At 38.8% G+C, this 18,669-nt stretch overlaps 1 protein-coding gene across 2 annotated transcripts in view; it reads right to left on the minus strand.

The window, feature by feature from the left end:
* Positions 1 to 7,968: 7,968 nt before the first annotated feature.
* Positions 7,969 to 18,669, minus strand: part of LOC120421335 (uncharacterized) — a 106,178-nt gene continuing 95,477 nt past the window's right edge. For both annotated transcript variants that reach the window (XM_039584509.2, XM_039584508.2), the window contains exons 3-6: positions 10,487 to 10,965; positions 9,505 to 10,428; positions 8,976 to 9,444; positions 7,969 to 8,916 (exon numbers count right to left, since the gene is read on the minus strand). In XM_039584509.2, coding sequence (XP_039440443.1) covers positions 8,260 to 8,916; positions 8,976 to 9,444; positions 9,505 to 10,428; positions 10,487 to 10,965 — 2,529 coding nt within the window. In that variant the 3' untranslated portion in view covers positions 7,969 to 8,259. The remainder of the gene's footprint in view (positions 8,917 to 8,975; positions 9,445 to 9,504; positions 10,429 to 10,486; positions 10,966 to 18,669) is intronic.

Here is an 18,669-nt window from a genome sequence, read left to right on the forward strand (position 1 = left end):
ATTTACAACTCATTAAAGACCAACCACGCCAATCTTACTATATACGCGGTAGGGTGTTCCCTTGGTCGTTCGCTGTGAGTTGTGGATTGCCTGCTTCTCTAATGAAGGTTCGACTGGGGGGGCATGCTTATTAATTTCTCGTCGCTCCATACCCTCAGTGACGTGATGGGAGCAAGGGCGTCTATGCAAAGTGTCCCTACACCCGCTACAAATTTTCGGCGCTTGGGGAGGGAAAAGGGAAACCATTTTGATCTATGCGCCGGTATTTGTAGCATTAGAATTCGTGCAAAAAAACTTATGCACGTGGGTGTACAGATTACGGAGTAAAAGATGATCGAATTGTTCACCTAGCGCTCACATGTGTTCCAGGACCAAGTTGCCTGCGGGTATGGGGATCATACATACATACATACATACATACATGTTTGGGTGCAGTACTTGAGCAATTCTCTGAGATTTCGGTCATTCGATTTTTTTTGTATTTTTTAATCCGGCTGAAACTTTTTTGGTGCCTTCGGTATGCCCAAAGAAGCCATTTTGCATCATTAGTTTGTCCATATAATTTTCCATACAAATTTGGCAGCTGTCCATACAAAAATGATATGTGAAAATTCAAAAATCTGTATCTTTTGAAGGAATTTTTTGATCGATTTGGTGTCTTCGGCAAAGTTGTAGGTATGGATATGGACTACACTGAAAAAAAATGATACACGGTAAAAAAAATTTGGTGATTTTTTATTTAACTTTTTGTCACTAAAACTTGATTTGCAAAAAAACACTATTTTTAATTTTTTTTATTTTTTGATATGTTTTAGAGGACATAAAATGCCAACTTTTCAGAAATTTCCAGAATGGGCAAAAAATCTTTGACCGAGTTATGAATTTTTTAATCAATACAGATTTTTTCAAAAAATCGAAATATTGGTCGCAAAAATTTTTCAACTTCATTTTTCGATGTAAAATCGAATTTGCAATCAAAAAGTACTTTAGTGAATTTTTGATAAAGTGCACCGTTTTCAAGTTATAACCATTTTTAGGTAACTTTTTTGAAAATAGTCGCAGTTTTTCATTTTTTTAAATTAGTGCCCATGTTTGCCCACCTTTGAAAAAAATATTTTTGAAAAGCTGAGAAAATTCTCTATATTTTGCTTATTGAACTTTGTTGATACGACCCATAGTTGCTGAGATATTGCCATGCAAAGGTTAAAAAACAGGAAAATTGATGTTTTTTAAGTCTCACCCAAACAACCCACCATTTTCTAATGTCGATATCTCAGCAACTATAGGTCCGATTTACAATGTTAAAACATGAAACATTCGTGAAATTTTCCGATCTTTTCGAAAAAAATATTTTCAAAAATTTAAAATCAAGACTAACATTTCAAATGGGCGTAATATTGAATGTTTGGCCCGTTTGAAATGTTAGTCTTGATTTTAAATTTTTGAAAATATTTTTTTCGAAAAGATCGGAAAATTTCACGAATGTTTCATGTTTTAACATTGTAAATCGGACCTATAGTTGCTGAGATATCGACATTAGAAAATGGTGGGTTGTTTGGGTGAGACTTAGAAAACATCAATTTTCCTGTTTTTTAACCTTTGCATGGCAATATCTCAGCAACTATGGGTCGTATCAACAAAGTTCAATAGAGCAAAATATAGAGAATTTTCTCAGCTTTTCAAAAATATTTTTTTCAAAGGTGGGCAAACATGGGCACTATTTAAAAAAATGAAAAACTGCGACTATTTTCAAAAAAGTTACCTAAAAATGGTTATAACTTGAAAACGGTGCACTTTATCAAAAATTCACTAAAGTACTTTTTGATTGCAAATTCGATTTTACATCGAAAAATGAAGTTGAAAAATTTTTGCGACCAATATTTCGATTTTTTGAAAAAATCTGTATTGATTTAAAAATTCATAACTCGGTCAAAGATTTTTTGCCCATTCTGGAAATTTCTGAAAAGTTGGCATTTTATGTCCTCTAAAACATATCAAAAAATAAAAAAAATTAAAAATAGTGTTTTTTTGCAAATCAAGTTTTAGTGACAAAAAGTTAAATAAAAAATCACCAAATTTTTTTTACCGTGTATCATTTTTTTTCAGTGTAGTCCATATCCATACCTACAACTTTGCCGAAGACACCAAATCGATCAAAAAATTCCTTCAAAAGATACAGATTTTTGAATTTTCACATATCATTTTTGTATGGACAGCTGCCAAATTTGTATGGAAAATTATATGGACAAACTAATGATGCAAAATGGCTTCTTTGGGCATACCGAAGGCACCAAAAAAGTTTCAGCCGGATTAAAAAATACAAAAATTAAAATTAAAGAAAAAAGACCGATTCCGTAGAGAACTGCTCACTTATAAAAAAAAGCTTTATAGCCGAGAGCTGTGTGCTGAATAGTGATTCGCAAAGCGGACTCAATTTAGAGCTGTCAAAGCGGAACCAATTTACTGTTTGCAAAATGCTCCCAAGAAGTAGCAAGTATTGTAATTGATCAATAATCTATTTTGTCTGGAATAAAAAAAGTCGTCACGTGGAAACCAAAAAGGCCTCTTTTGACCGCCAATTGTTTAGTTTTTGAACAAAACACGCGCGAAGTACTTAATCTCTGAGCGAGAAGTCTGACTGAAAAAAATGTTTCAAAACAAGTCAAAAAAAAAAAATGTTTCAAAACAAGCAGCAAAAAAAAAATATGTCACGTTTGAGGTTGAACATAGCCTTTTTTTTTCTTTGCGGTGTCAGTTGACGTCTAAGACCGTTTGTGATCCATCTCGACGATTGAACATGGGCAGTACAGTTAAACACACATACACAAAAATATATGAAAAGAGAATGTATGAGACACGAAATTGAAATAGCGATCAACGAAAGTTAAAATTTTTATCAATCAAATTGTAAATAAAAAAAAACATTACATATGTACGTCAGTTCAACATAGCCAAGAATGGTTATCTATGAGTCGAGTAATCTTAAGTATACAGAATAAATACAAAAATCCAACCGCGGTAGGAATCTTAGTATGAATTGTTAAATTATAAATCTAGTGTAACTACCACGACAGAGTTAAATGTGGCTCTTCGTGAAACTCAATGTTGTTGAAGGTAAAGCCTTGAATCACTTTCTCGGTCGCGTCACAAAATGCTCCCTAATCAATTCCAGAAATAATATCATAATATCATTTGTTAAAGTAGTGGATGGAAAAAGGAACGAGTTATTAACCAATTAGACATATGTATTAGATCACTTGGAAGATAGTATTGTTCTGAAAGTTATGTTATTTAACAATGCTATTGAATAATGTAATTCAAGCCTTTTGGAAATTAATAATTTATGCTAAGTTTAATCAAGAAATTAAAAAGAGCGATGTGTATCGATAACATGGTGGAAACTTTCGCAGCTGTCATAAATTTCTCAAGAGCTTCATAGAAAATTTAACTCCTTTTTACACCTTTAATATTTGTATTACTTTGCTCTGATTACATTTCAAAACAATTTTCATTCAATTTATTGCATTGTTTTAGCATTTCCGTAGTTGATACATAGACTACTTCTCAACAGTTAATGAATTCAAAAATAAGGACTGATTTTGCGGGCATCCAATATATCTAGTAAATCAATCACAGGAAAAAGTAACCTCCAAAATGACAATAGAAGGTGTAAAGTTAGATGAAAGGAGTTTTATAATTTAATTTATTTATCATCTTTGCAGACTTCAGGTTTTCTTAATAATATCAAAGTTTAAACAAGTTTTAAGAAGCAATTTCATTAAAGTTTATATTTTAATGACATGGCTCGCTTTTGTCAATGAAAACATACATTTTAGATGGTAGAGGAATCCTTACAGAGTTTTCATTTAAATTAATGTTATAAAACGATTAAATACGTTACAAAGAGGTTCACGATTTACAGTACATGATATACGTGGTTTTCAAATTACATTTCACGTTTCAGAGCTTGGTATACTGGCAGGCGTGACGAAATGGTTACGCTGTCCACTTTGTAAGCGGATGATCAGGGGTTCGATTCCCTTCTGCTCCAACCTTCTATCGAATGGGGAAGTAAAACGTCGGTCCCGGCCTTGGTTGTTGTTAGGCCGTTAAGTCATTCAAGGTGTAGGAGTCGTATACGTTCCATAAGTACAAACAACACACCAAACCAAGCCGGCTCCGGTGGCATCGCTGGCGGCGGTTGGACTCGCATTCCAGAGGTCGTCAGTTCGAACCCTGGAGTGGAAGGTTCCTTGGAGTAGAAAGAGGTTTGGGTGTTCTCCCCATTAAAGCTTTTAGACTTTTAGATTCGAGCATAAACTTGCAATATAGATCACAAAAATCCTGGGGGTCGCTTGGTTTACTGCTGATTTCTGTTTTTATTTTCTTCATTTTATTTTAGTTGACTCGGAGGAAACCAGGATAGATGGACGATCAATGATTACGCAAAGAAGGGAAATGGATTTGCATCTTTGGCATCGTTGATATCGGCAGCCTAACCAATAGCTTTTGCTCTACGGGACGGACACTTCACCATGCGTTGCAAAACATGAGACGAGAAGCGGCAGAAAGGATTTTAGTTTAATATTAATTTTATTGTTTGTTAGTGTATTTATTATAACATTCAATTTGGCAAGGGGAGGATGTGGTATCCTAAACATTAACCTAAGTTAGGTATTCAGCGATAAGCGTGTAGAGCTGTGTATGTGTGAGTGTAAAGCGAGCGTGGATGGGGGTCAGTCTGGTGGATGAAGCTGAGGAATAAAGATGGAGCTTTGCTCCCGTTTAGATTATAAATCGAGTTATAAATAGTGTTACTTAAAATATATATAAATAGGAAGATATCACACTTACGACCGACATACAAAATTCCATGATTTTTTGTAATGCACTGCCTATTGTTTTCGGTGGTCCAGTTAAAAAACCTACAGTTGGCGTGGGTGCTTTCAGTTAGCATAGTGCAAGCAGACGCAGTCGCAAAGCACTGAATCCAAGTAGGCCAGCTATCCTGCTGCTTGTCACAGTTCTGCCGTCTCTACTTCCACAGTAACCATGGAAACCACGCTGGTTAGGTTTTCCAAAACTATGCTAAAATGTGTTAATAACATAATTAAACGAATTACAATTGATACATTTTGAAAATTATCCTTAACTTAAGTCATGGACATTCTTTTTTTAAACGATTCTCGATTTAAACAGCCCCATTTTGTTGTGTTAATCAAGTATATGGTGTACATTGGAACCGATTCTGGAGTGGCCACAGTTGGCCTGAATCGACCCAAAACAGGCAATGTTAAGATTAACAAAAAAAAATCCGTTTGAAAAATTTACTCAAATACTTGTTCCTTGATAAAAAACCAGTAAAAAATATGTTTTCCGGAAGTTCCGGGTTGCCGGAACCGGTGGCCACGATGGTCAAATACCTCTTCCGGGAGCTTATAGAGTCAAGTCCAATTGGAAGTAACCCGCTAAATGTGTTCATTTGGGATATACAGGCCCTCAAAGTCGGGGCCTCAGAAGGATTAACGCGTTAGTTAACGACGTTAATTAACGACGTTAATTAACGTGTTCCGTTCACGTTCTCGTTAAGATCAACGTAGGCTCCGTTTGCGTTCACGTTAATTTTAACGATTAACGGACGCGTTAACGTTAATTAACGTTTAACAGCACTGTTATTTTGCATTTTGATAGCAATTAACATACATGCTACTGTCTAAAAAAAATAAAATATCAATGAATTCATTAAAATAAGATTTTTTTGTGATGTGTTGTGAACTAGATTACAGTCGATTGTACGAGTTTTTTTTTTTCAATGCAATTTTAAATTAATAGTATTTTTTTTTTCGACATTCGACATTATTCCCGGAAATTCCCGGGAAATTGCAAAATTCAACTCTCGTTTCCCGGGAAATTGAAAAACTCGATAATTGTTACCCCCGAAGTTACCCCCTAATTGCATACTAAATTTGTCATAAGAAATAGGTACATTAGACATTAGAAATAGGATATATTTACTTAAAAGATGGCCAAAATAGACTCCGAAAAAATATTGTTTCAACATTCAACTATTTTCTTACCTCCACGTTGGCTTGGTTTAGTCATCATGATGACAAGGTGTAACCTAGCTGGTGGCCTGTGGAAACGACTCGTAAACCTTTGATTAGCGAAGGTCAGAGTTGAGACGGCTAAAAGAAAGGGGCGCGTCAATGTGGGAAAGGGAAGTAATTTGTGATTGTAGACGGTATTGTTTTGATTCGAAGTATGTTGAGTCAACTGCTGTGGATGTACCTGAGCATCGCAGAACGGGGTTTATCTTCTTTCCATTTCAGCTAACAGCTGTCTTCTGTTTATTTTGTTTCACTGATTTTCTAAAAAGGCTTCTGTTTACTATCCTCCATTTGATTTCGATTTTACTTATTTGATTCTCTTATTTCTCAACGCTTTTCCACTCTATTTTACCAATTGATGCTGCTGTAACAAACTATCTGCTTTCCCTTAATTTGGTAGCGATGTAAATTTTGTTTATCATGTGCCTTTTCTTTATTTATCTATTTGAATAATTTCTAATTTCTAATATCTTTCTTTTACTATTGATTCTTTACATAGTATATTTCCTTCACTGTCCATTGTTTTGAAATTTCACCTTTTTCTTAAGCAAGTGAGGTTCGAGCCCTTACTCAATTTATGGAATGACACAAATATTACTATTGTACTTTTGAAAAACTTTTCTAAAATGCTTAGGACCAAAATATTGTAACAAAACACCGCGACAAAAGAAATAGCAACAGATAAACACGACTCAACAATAGGGGAGATTTCAGGAGAAAACAATACACAGTAAATAACAATTAGTTTTTGAATTCAAACTAAAAATATAACAGTTTTTGCTTTAATGAAAGTTGATAGGCACACTATAAATGGTTAGGCGCTTATACTTACATCAAACCCTACGTAATGTACCACCCCCGGCCGAGTTAAAATGCGTAACCGGAAAAGAAGGTGTGCATGCCTGGCACGAACACTCAAAGCGTGTTCTAGCGTGTTGCTCGTACTGACTCAGAGCAAGGGTGAGATGTAGGTGTAAGGGCAGTGCGTGTTCGTCGGGAACCTGGTGCATAAGATCGGTCAAGGCCCGTTCTTACACTGAAAATTGCGAATTGCGAACATTGCACATTTTTTTTCAGAATGGCAAAATAATGTGAAATAAAAAATTTACGCCTTTATTTGACGTCCTATCTGAATGGTGTCTTCGCAAAAGTTGTTTTACTTGATAGTGGCTTTTTTGAAGTTATGAAAACAGAGTGATGACAGTATTTTTGTTAGACGACGTTGGAGGGTTTTGGTGTCTGCAGCAAAGTTGTAGAGGAGATCTTAATCTTAACGTGATTTAAGCCATTTTTGTTAACTCAAAATGATGAGCATGTAAGCAGCCTGCAATGTACCGAAGAGTTGTTCGAAACATATAAGTACACTTATTTGCCGAAGACAACATTGTGTCTTGAGCATTTATTCAAGAGATTTTGCAGTTAAAATATGATTACAACCCAAATTTCAAGCTACTGTTTCCCGAATATCGTATTTTGGTGCAAAACCAAAAGAAAACGTTTCAACAAACACTTTCAACTAAATTTTCTAAAAGATACAGAGATATCTCTATAAATGTCGATTCTTTTACCAATTTTATATGAAATCATGGTGAACATAAAAAGAAATTGCCGGTAATTTCATGGGTACAGTCAGGCTCGGTTAAACGCAGTCAGTAGAAATAAATCACAGCGGATAACCGCGCAAAAGACATTGGGAACTTTTTTAAATAATATCGATTTGTGGTTCCCGAGATATCGCATGTGTTGTTAGTATCAACAGTCCCACCAAATTTGAACTTCATTACAAGTACTGATTCATTTTAGATTAAATGATCCATACATAAAGTCAATTAACACACAGCAAGGCAATAACATGTAGAAGTTATTTTTTACTTATTTATCACTTTATTTATTCGTAAAAAGTACTATACACAGTAATCGTAATAAATAACGTTTATCCAGATCGTGTTTGCTTGTTTCCCTTATTCGTCGAACTAACTCAAAAGCTATAGTCAATAAATATGAAATTGTAAGATGATTTGTCTCTCCCTAGAAGCTCCTATTTATACATAAAAATTCACTGAAATCGTCTCACTTTTTCGCTCAATCCATTCCTCTCTCACATTCACGCGCATTACTGTTCTTAAACTCTAATTAAACTGTAATTCTGTATTCACGTCCGACAGTTGCCATCGCAGTTTATCACCGACCAAATCCAGTCCACGTAATTGGGCAGCTTCGTGTAGATCCCAAACTTGTTCTTTTTGCCACATCCATCGCCAAAGCTGGTGATCCCGAAGATCGTCCACGGGCTGCTGACCTTGGTCGTATCCCTGCACAGCAGTGGCCCACCGGAATCCCCCGCGCACGTGTCCACCCGACCGCGCTTGTGTCCGGCGCAGAACATATTCTTCGTGATGGTGTAATCGTGGTACACGGCCCGGCACTTGTCGTTGGTGATGATCGGCACTTCCGCCTCGTGCAGCACGTCCGTTCCGGCGTCATCGCTGTGGCGCTTCTTGCCCCAGCCGATGATGGTGCAGGTGTGGCCCGTGGGCAACGTTTGGAACCGTTCCGGCAGACAGGCATAGCCCACGAAGGCGGACCGCTCGACGTCACGGGGCAGCCGGAGCAGCGCCACGTCGTTGTCGACCGTCTTCTTGTCGTACCGGGGGTGCTTAATACTGAAGTCGATGCGGAACTCAATCTCCGACCCGTCCGGCTGCTGCAGGTGGTGTTCGCCGAGGCGGGCGAAAAGGCGCTTTCGGACGCAGTGGGCTGCGGTTAGGATCCAGCGTGGCGCTACCAGAGTTCCGCCGCAGAAGGCTTCCTGGAAGGGGGAATGTTGATTTTAGTTTAGAACATCGATTTTTGTTATTCTGTCCTTACCTTGAACCTGTTCAGAATCGCCACCTGCCAGGGCCACTGCCCCCTTTTGGAGGTCTTGCCTCCGATTATCCGCAGCATGTTGTAAAGATACTTCTTCGGCTTATTCCGCACCATCGGAAGGCCACAATTCAGCTCCTGGGGCATGTACTCCGGCTGCAGGAAGCTTCTCCGGCCACCTCCTCCAAACGATTGAATCGCATTCTCCTGATCGGCATCGCTGCGACTACGAGCCGACTGAGAGTGTCCCAAGTGGTGATGACCTCTGGCGGGTTTGGAGGGTTTCGGTGGCGCCACCGTCGTGGTTGTCGTCGTAGTTGATGTCGTTGACGGAGTTGGAGGATTCTTGCTGTTGGTGTTGGTTTGGTACAGCTGGTTACCGATCCACTCCTCGCAGAAGCTACCCTCCGTGTAGCAGTACGCGACCTCGCGGATGATGTCGTTGCCGCACATGGTCGGGACTTTGCAGCGTCTGAAAAAGAAAACGAAGGATTTTAGAACAAATAATATCTATTGATGTAAAAATACTCACTTAAACCTCCTCGTGGTGCACTTGGCCGTACACTTGGACCACCGACTCCACTTCGAGTACGGGTTGTCCACCTTGCGAGGCATTTCAAACACCGCCTTCTCGCGGGCCTTCTTCTGATTCGCCGCCACTCCCAGCTTCAGCATGCTGCCCCCAGGATACTTCTTCCCGTCGGGACTGAGTTCCACAGTTCCGTTGATCGCATCTTCCTCGGACGAGTTCTGGCCGGAGTCTTCAGTGGAATCTTCAAGAAAGTTGCTGATCTCTCGTTTGGCGTGGTGAGGATTGTTCGTAGAAGGCTCCACCGTTGGAAAGGACTCCATCAGCTGGTTGAACTGCGTAGACGTACGCTCCGTCGAGTTTGTGGCTTGTTCCCCGATCAAGAACTCACTGATCGGTCGCAACCGATCAAAGTCCTGAATGTCGTCCCGTCGGTTGGCGAACCCCGTTCCATCCCTGTACAGATGGTCGTAATAATCTTCAAAGTAATCCATCAACCTGGACGGCTTCCGTTTCACCACCGCCGTGTGAGGTCTTCTTTGGAATTTCTGCACCGTGTTGAATCGCTGCTCGTAGTGCGGACTCGGACCGAAGATCTTCTTGTCGTCAAAGTCGTCCAGCACGACCTTGAGCGGTTTCCGCTGGTTTTGAAGCCGCTGTTCGGTTGGACGTTCCGTATACCTGACAGGCTCGTCGTAATCGTCGTTATACGTGGGTCGATGGTTCGACGGGACGACTCCCTCCTTCCGGTGGTACACGATGTGGGGACGTTTCCGCTTCCGCTTTGGCTTCTTCTTGATGATCACGTACTCGGTGTCATCCTCGTCGAAGTATTCGTCCTCGTCGTCGTAATCCTCGACGATGATTCGCTTCTTCTTCTTTTTCGAGTGACGATCGTAGTCGGTCGGGATTGAGAGAGGTGCGCAGCTGAAAATAGACAAAAAATGTGTTGAAGAAAATATTTTTTGAATTCAAAACCACTCACAATCTATAATGACACTGCCGCTCCTCGATGTGCACGTGGAAGCCACACTTGGACCGCACGATGCAGTACCGCTCGCGCCTCTTCCGGCAAAAGACGTCGCACGTGCTCCAGTCCGAGTACGCCGTATAGAACTTGGGATGCAACGTCGGCGGCCGCACCTTCGGATGGCCGTGCCGGGGGTACTTGTACGTGATCTTGCGGGACTTGTGATACCCACGGTCCACGTCGTCGATCCGATCGATCGAGTAGCTCCGGTGGACGTTGATGTCGGAGCGGTCAATTTTGGTCCCGTTGAACTCCAGCGAGGAGTTAACGCCGCCGCCGTAGTTGCTGGTGTTCCGGCGGGGTAACACGATGTGTGGTGGCCGGTACTGGTGGGGCAGGGACACCTGATGGTGCGGTGGAAGGGGTGGAATGGCCATCAGGTTGCCCAGCGTTTTGATCGCGGGTGTTGCTGAGGCGGTTGGAATGTGGAGTAGCTGGAAATAGAGAAGAAATCATTTTATTAATTCTTGCCTTATTGACGTATGTATTAAGCTACAATCGATCGAAAAAAGACAAATTGGAAAGCAGACGATCGATGAGCAACTTCCTATGATTTCGTTTTATACCGGTTTTACTCCGGTATCGGCGGCAATCGATAGCTATCGACAATGCATCTCCATTGATCGTTCAGCGACACAATAGAGCATTGATGAACTTAGCAGAGAAAAAATCAATTTGTTTTTATCTGACGATTACGAAACCACATCGATTCAGTCTAGTGATAGCTTGGACTGAACGCTTTTACCTGTGCAGTTGCGAGCATTCAATAAATTCACATTTAGTTGAAATTGAATTCATCCATCTGACAAGGTCAAATGAGTTGATTGATCTTGTATGGTTCGACGGGAGTTGATCTAAGTTCAAAACGATCATCAGTATAATACACCTCACGCAACAGTGGCAACTTTCACTCTTCCTCAATATCTGACACGTGACATCTCGTACCTCAACAGGTCATAATTTACCCATGCCGCGTTGCAAGATCTTAATCCGCGACTCCCAAAGCGTCTAAAACTGTCACAAATGAGATGCGGAAAGTGAACTGCACTTCCGATGTCACTTTTACCGCACAAACTCACTTGCAAAAGGTGTTCCCATCGATCGCTGGAAGCACCTCGTACGGGTACGGTACCGGCTGCCCGCCATCTTTCCAGTTGATTAATTCAGTGCTAATCTACATCAGGGTGCATTTCTAGTGCTGCAGCAAAGCAGCACTGCCTGTGGGTCCAAGAAAATGCAATCCCGCGTGATCGTGAGGTGCATTTTGGCACAGATTTGCATGAGCTTTGCCGTAGGTGCAACACTTTATGCGGTTTTTAAACGCTTTGGAGCGGTTCTCTGGAAGCTGACGAAACAAATATTTTACATAGTTTATGTCATGTTTTTTTTCATATTTATAAGCAAGGGTTTTAAATGCATTCCAAATATAAATTCGATTATTTTTCAATGGTAAGTTTAAAAAATCTAGGATTTTGCGAAAACAATGTTCAACAAAGTTGTAGAGCAGACATTAACAAAAAAATGATATCTATACAGCAATTCCATTTGAAAAGAGCCTAAGCCGAAAAAAAAGTTCTCCGATCGGGCTCAAAATTTTTCTGGGGGTTCCTTGGCCAAAATAATTAGACCCGTATTTTTTTGTTTGGCCATTAGGGTGACCTACATCGTGCTAGGGTGGTTCAAAAAATGGCAATTTTCGTCATTTTTCGCAAAAACCACTTTTTTCAAAAAATCATATCTCCGCGTCATTTCATCCGATTTTAGCTGTCTTAGACGCAAAAGAAAGGTGATGAGTTTGGCTATTTGGGAAAAATAGTAAGAAGTTTCAAAAATCTAGCTTACCATTTGAAAAAGTCGCATGAAAACTTAAAATGGCGTTTTGACCGTGTCTGGACCAAAGAGCCTATGTCTGAAAATATTTTTATCGGATTCCTCGGAAAATTTCACATAACATATTAGAAAATTGGCGATGTTGAACCGTACGTTTCGGAGATATTTTTGAAAATAAAAATTGAGTTTTTCGACGCGCCATGTGCAAAAACGGACAAATGACGAAATCGACAAAAAAACAACTTTTTTCACTAAAACTGCGATAACTTGAAAATTTCAGCAATGACCTAATAGATGTTTGGGTATCAAAATAATTGAATTGAAAGACGCAACTTTTGGTACCAATTGGAATTGTTGTATTCATAAAGGGTTTGCTTATAAAAATCACGAGTTAACGCGATTTTACGAAAAAAAAAAGTTTTGAAAAAAAAAATAATTTTTGCGTTTCTCTTTGTTTTGTTGCCCTTGTCTGTCGCGGGTGACGATGAACGGCCATGATCAACGACGACGACCAACTTTTTCAAAACTTTTTCTCGTAAAATCACGATAACTCGTGATTTTTATAAGCAAACCCCTTATGTCTATATATCAATAATCGCCTGCTCTACAACTTCATAGAACATTGTTACACTCTAAAAAATAACCCTGCAAAGTTAGAAAAAACACGAAATTTTAAAATGTAAAATTTTGTTCTAAATGAAAAAATGACCCTTCTGGGTTAATATGGATTCGTTAAGAACATTAAATTTTCCTTAAAATGACATGTTCTAAAAAAATTACAGTCGAGTAACGGAAACGGAATTTTTAAAACTTTGATGGAAATCTGAGTACGTCATCAAATCGGGCTTACAATTTTTCATAAAATTCCGTGTGACACCAAATTTCTATCTCATCACCGTTTCAGGCTGCAAATTATTCAAAAACACCTCTTTTTTCGCATGTTCAAAAATGGAAGGGGTCGTACCGCTCATCCGTCACGAGATATCAAAAAACCGACCTCGGATTCGTGATCAGGGACAAAAGCTACCCCTTAGGACAAAGTTTCACGCAAATCGAAGATGGTCGGGGCAACTTTTCCCGGTTTCGTGTGAGTTGGTAGAGAATTGCCCCCATACAGTTATGGGGGACTAGTCATACAAAATGAGTATGTAAATATATGAAATTCTGAATTTTGAGAAGAGATTTTCTGATCGATTTGGTGTCGTCGGCTTAGTTCTAGGTTATGATTATGACTTGAAGTTTAATATCCAAAATACGTGTTTTTTTAATATGTTTCAGAGAACCGTCTCAAAAACTGATGTCCCTATTCAGACTGTAGTCCCGATTCAGCGCAGTTGACTAAAAAAGTAAGCTATAGTGCGTTTTTTTTGGAAAATATCGAAATCTGGAGAAAAAAGTGCCTTAAAATCATTTTTCTCGTTCGTTCTCAACTTATATCCATCTTTGAGTATTTATTTTTGATGTATTTCCGTATTTTTTTGCATTTTAACCATTACGCTATTACGCCATTACGAAAAAGATGTCATAATGAATTCAAATCGATGAAAACTAATTTCTCTAAGTGTCACCTAGTTAGCCAACTGACTGTTGAACCAATTTTCTTTGTTAGAATTGCGAAATTTGTCTGATCTTTTCAATCAAAAAATTTCAAAATTTTCAAATCAAGCTTAACGGATCACATCAACCAGAGCTTTATGCATTGGGATTTACTAAACTAACTTTTTATGACTTAGACAACTCGATATAAATTTAGATACCTTCCCTTAATTACTGTATACTATATTATTTACAGCATAGTTTGACTATTTTTACAATCCGATTTTTGCAGGATTAGGTTCGTAAGTTTGACAATTTTGGCACAATAAGACAAAAACTTCTTTGGTTCCTAACTTTCGAAAAGGTAAAAAAAAAAGATAATTTTCTCATTTCATAATTGTCCTTTTTTCATATTATAGATCAAATTACACGATTTTTGAATAGTACAGATTAAAAGTGTGAAGATTTTATAGGACTAAGTTCAACTAAGGCCGCTGCAAATATTTTTCAAAGTTTATGTCCCTCGGGTCTGACCAAAGTCGAGGGGGGGGGGGGAGGGGGGGTGCAAACAAAATTGAAATTATAAGCCTAGGTTTCAACATGTGGATGAAACAAGTGTTTTAAAATGCTTTTTACAGGCGCACAGTTGCTTTCCAATCATAAGTTTTGAAAATATCGAGGTATTGGACTATACATTGGTATTTCATGAAAATTTAAAATGTCTTCAAAGGAGTTGAAACATGCTAAATATGATTATAAACGTGGGAAAATGCATTTTAACTGGGTTTCAGTTGGTTAATCTTTAAACTTTAAATTTCATTAAAATTTTGAAGTTTTTCGAAAAAACATTTTTTTGCCCAATGATTTTTCAGGCCAACATTGAAGGGGGGGGGGGGGGGTTGGGTGACATAAACTTTGAAAAATATTTGCAACGGCCTAACTGTATGAGGTCTTTAAAAAAAACTTCAGATAAAACTGATAAAAAGTTATAATTATGTCTAAAAATCTTGAATATTTCAAATTTGAAGGCTACGTGGTTCATGCACGATCCCTTAAAATGAACTCATTGATAAATCTTCTCTGTCTTGAAACCTTTTTTTCAAATTTTGTTAGTTAAAAAGTGAAAGTTTCATTCGATTAGAGTTTTGCTGTGAATTAAAAAAAAAATCACAAGATACGGTATTTTTTAAATACTCGAATTCAAAATTTCAATGCAATGCATTTTGAAGTACAGCACTTGTTTGGTAACTGGGCTGCTTTTAAAATGGGCGCTTGGTAACTGGGCCGTAGCAAAGTAAAAAAAAACAGACAAACGTCAAAAAACCAAAACAAATCGAAACGATCGAGGGGTTAATGAATGCAAAAATCTTGTTCAATAAATAAAAAATCTTTATTCAAACTTTTATTTTATTTCAAGTCACAATCAAAGAAATACGATAAGAAAGCATTGTAATAGTAGTTTATGCAACAAGTTGCATAAAGAGGATTTTTTCAGCACGAGTCGTACATTTATCCAACGAGGTTCACCGAGTTGGATAAATACGAAGAGTGCTGAAAAAATCAAGTTTTGCAACGAGTTCCATACAAATTTTTTTGCAATTCCAAAAAAACACACAATGAGTGAAATTTTATGTCAAATTTTCATGTATTTTGTCAATAAATCGTTTAAATCAAAAAAATGTTGAAAAGTGTTACTTTTCGAAACAAGTGCTGAAAAGTTCAACTTTTCAGCACTCATTTGAGTGCTGAAAAGTAGAACTTTTCAGCATTTATTTTGAAAAGTGTTGCTATTCGATTCTGTTATTTCTGGTACAGAAAAGTAGGCTTTTTCGTCGTTCAAGAATGACAGGAAAAGTAAGTAGTTTCACGACGGAATTGCAAAAATAAAGTTTAGTAATTTTCATGTTTATATTTCATCAGGAAAAACATATGCATCGGTGATCCCCTCGTAATTTTTCGTTCAGCCCAGTTAGCGAGCAGTATTCGGCAACCGATCGAGTATCGTATTTTTTCAGTGCGATTTTTTTTATTTACCCAAAATACGGGTTTTTATAAAAAAAAAACATAATTTGGAAAAAAGATGGGAATGATTTGCGTTGTTTGGGGGTGAACACGATAAAGGGTTTTGTGACTGTCCTTGTTCCTTACAATAAAGATATTTTGGAATGGACAATCGTTCACAAGGGAAATCTATTAAAGACTTATTGGCCCTTATTGGAAATGATGAAATTTGAGTTTCTTTTTTGTAAAAAAACTTATTTGAGAATTTTATTCTTAAAACTTCCGTAGCAGTGAAAATTTATAAAATTTTATATTGATTTTTTTTTAAACAGGGATTATAACGAAAAAGGACGAAAACCACTGCTCTAGGAAAACACGCTTGCGAGAATGACAATATCTTAAAAGTTAAAACCTTTACCATTGAAAAAAGCAATTTTCAGAGAATTACATTTCGTCTTCACCCGGTATCCCATGGTTCATAGCTCCAGGAACTCGGTCACTGCTCATAGCCTCACATTCCGGGGCTCATTCGGTGGTCTCCAGCGCACAGGTTGGTGACCGGCAATAGATTTGCATCGAGGCACGTCGTCGTCGGAATACTTTTGATCCGCGCAGGCCTATCTACCGTCTGCAGGTCTTGACACGTACCGCGATCCACATTACCGAAGCTAATTACGTCGAACCGGGGGCCTGCATCCCAGACGTGGCAAAACTCTCAATTTGTTATCTTAATGGGTCGTTCACGAGCAATTCTAATAAAGGTCAAACGGCAGGGGTCACCACCACCCCCTCAGTCTAACGTAGAGTAATTGCATTTTCCAAGCCCCAACCGACTTCATGGTCGTGACGAAACTTGCCAATTTGAATAATCCATGGGAAATGCATTACGAAATGCAACTCTTCGGTGGTGTCAGGGCACGCCACAGTGATAAATGGTTGGCATTTCAATTAAATATGATTTTTGGTGCGATAAGCGCCCGCTAAGTGACTGTTTTGGGATGCGTTGATGGATGTTATTTACATTTTTGTTTTGGGAGATTTACTAAGTGTGATGCATAACTAAAAGAGGTGTGATCGGTTTGATATTAGTGTTATGAGACGATCACTTCCGCCACTTATGATGTAATTTTTTAAGTTAACTTAGTAAATTTTAGTTACAATGATGATGATCTGATTATGGAAAAAGGACCAAACTAGTATCGATCATAAGATCATTAAGCTCAAGGTAAAACAAGATAGCAGCTTGTCCCTCTAATGGAGTCACACAGTATTAGCCATTTTGCTTGCGATAAAGATGCCTCCATCAGCTTGATGAATTATCAATCCTGATTACGGCGACATTGATGACCGGTCGGTCTACATGGTCTACACCTTAACCAACGGTTCATACGGTGAGCTTCGTACGTTGGACCTCCAAAGATCGCCGTACTTTATGACGCCCATTAATCTTAACTCCGGTGGCCACCTTCACCCGTGCTGAAAAGTCGCGCTTTAGCACGGCATTAACCAGCTTGGAAGTCGTTGCACATCGAGCCTAATTCAATAAGTCCACGCGATGATCAATAACGTTTGAAATGCTAGAAAAATCTCTGGCTTGGCAGAATGTTGCAACCAGCAAACCACTTGGCGTGCGTTTTATTGAGATGAGCTGATGATAAATTTAAATCCAATAAAATCCGATAAATAACTAGCAAGTTGGATTTCCAGTTTTGGATCTCGCGAACGTCGAGAAGAAACGCTGCCGGGGTTATTTATGAGTGCCTGGAATCAATCATTGCTCTAGCGGTTTGTTTCTAGGTAGAATCTGTAGCCGTGAATCTGTGCGCGAGATTGAGATTTTGAGCACGTTGCGCGATAATTAGATTACGCTTTATGGACTAGTTTGGTGAGATGAGATGGAAATAAAAGTTAATTAAATGTTTATGGTTCTAGAACAGTTAACGCTGTGGGACGTTAATTGGGTGAGTTGTGGTGAGATTTTCTTTTTCGATTTGCATTTCATGATGATAATATTAATTTCAAGGAATCGTTCATCAAAGCTTCTACTTTTGGGAAGCAAGCCCTCGCAAGTCTTCTTCTGACGTAGACATTGCGGCACTGCGCAGGTAAATAATCACCACCTGGTTGTCATTTTTCACCTGCCCATGAATGGTCAAATCCTCTCGCGTGACTCGAGCATCGATCTTCGGTGGCGGTGAAAACCAACCGCCAACGCCCTATTATTTTGTTTGTTGTCGAGAAGTTGGTTCACCGCAAACGCAGAATTGGCCAACCGATGAAAGCGAGAGTCCGGAATGGGAAGTACGGGCTGTGCGCGCGATGGTTTGAACGGGCTTGATTGTGGGACTTGCAAAACAAACTGGTGATCTTACAGAGCTAGCAAGTTAGGGTGGTTAGGGTGGATCGGCACCAGATATAGAGCACAAAAAAGGATGAAATTCGGATAAAGTCACTCGAGAATAAGTTTTTTTATGGAGTAGCTACACCCAAAATTCAGAGTCGAGATAATCGTTCTCTCAAAATTTATTGAGGGCTCAGTGCCAAAATCGATAGAATAATGGTACCAACTCACACCATCATAACAAATGAGTTCATTCGTTAGTTGAATCAATAAATCTCCAACAAGTGTCATACATCGACTTCTGACTTCTTCCTGGCCACCAAGCTGTGGTGGCCGAGGCAGCTAAGTCATTGGATTGGTTTATCAAAGGTCTCTGGTTCGATTCCCATTGTCGACACTTTTGGTTTTTTTGTTTGACGGATGAACTTTT

This window comes from Culex pipiens, chromosome 3 (genome assembly GCF_016801865.2).
Source record: "Culex pipiens pallens isolate TS chromosome 3, TS_CPP_V2, whole genome shotgun sequence".
Lineage (NCBI taxonomy): Eukaryota > Metazoa > Arthropoda > Insecta > Diptera > Culicidae > Culex > Culex pipiens.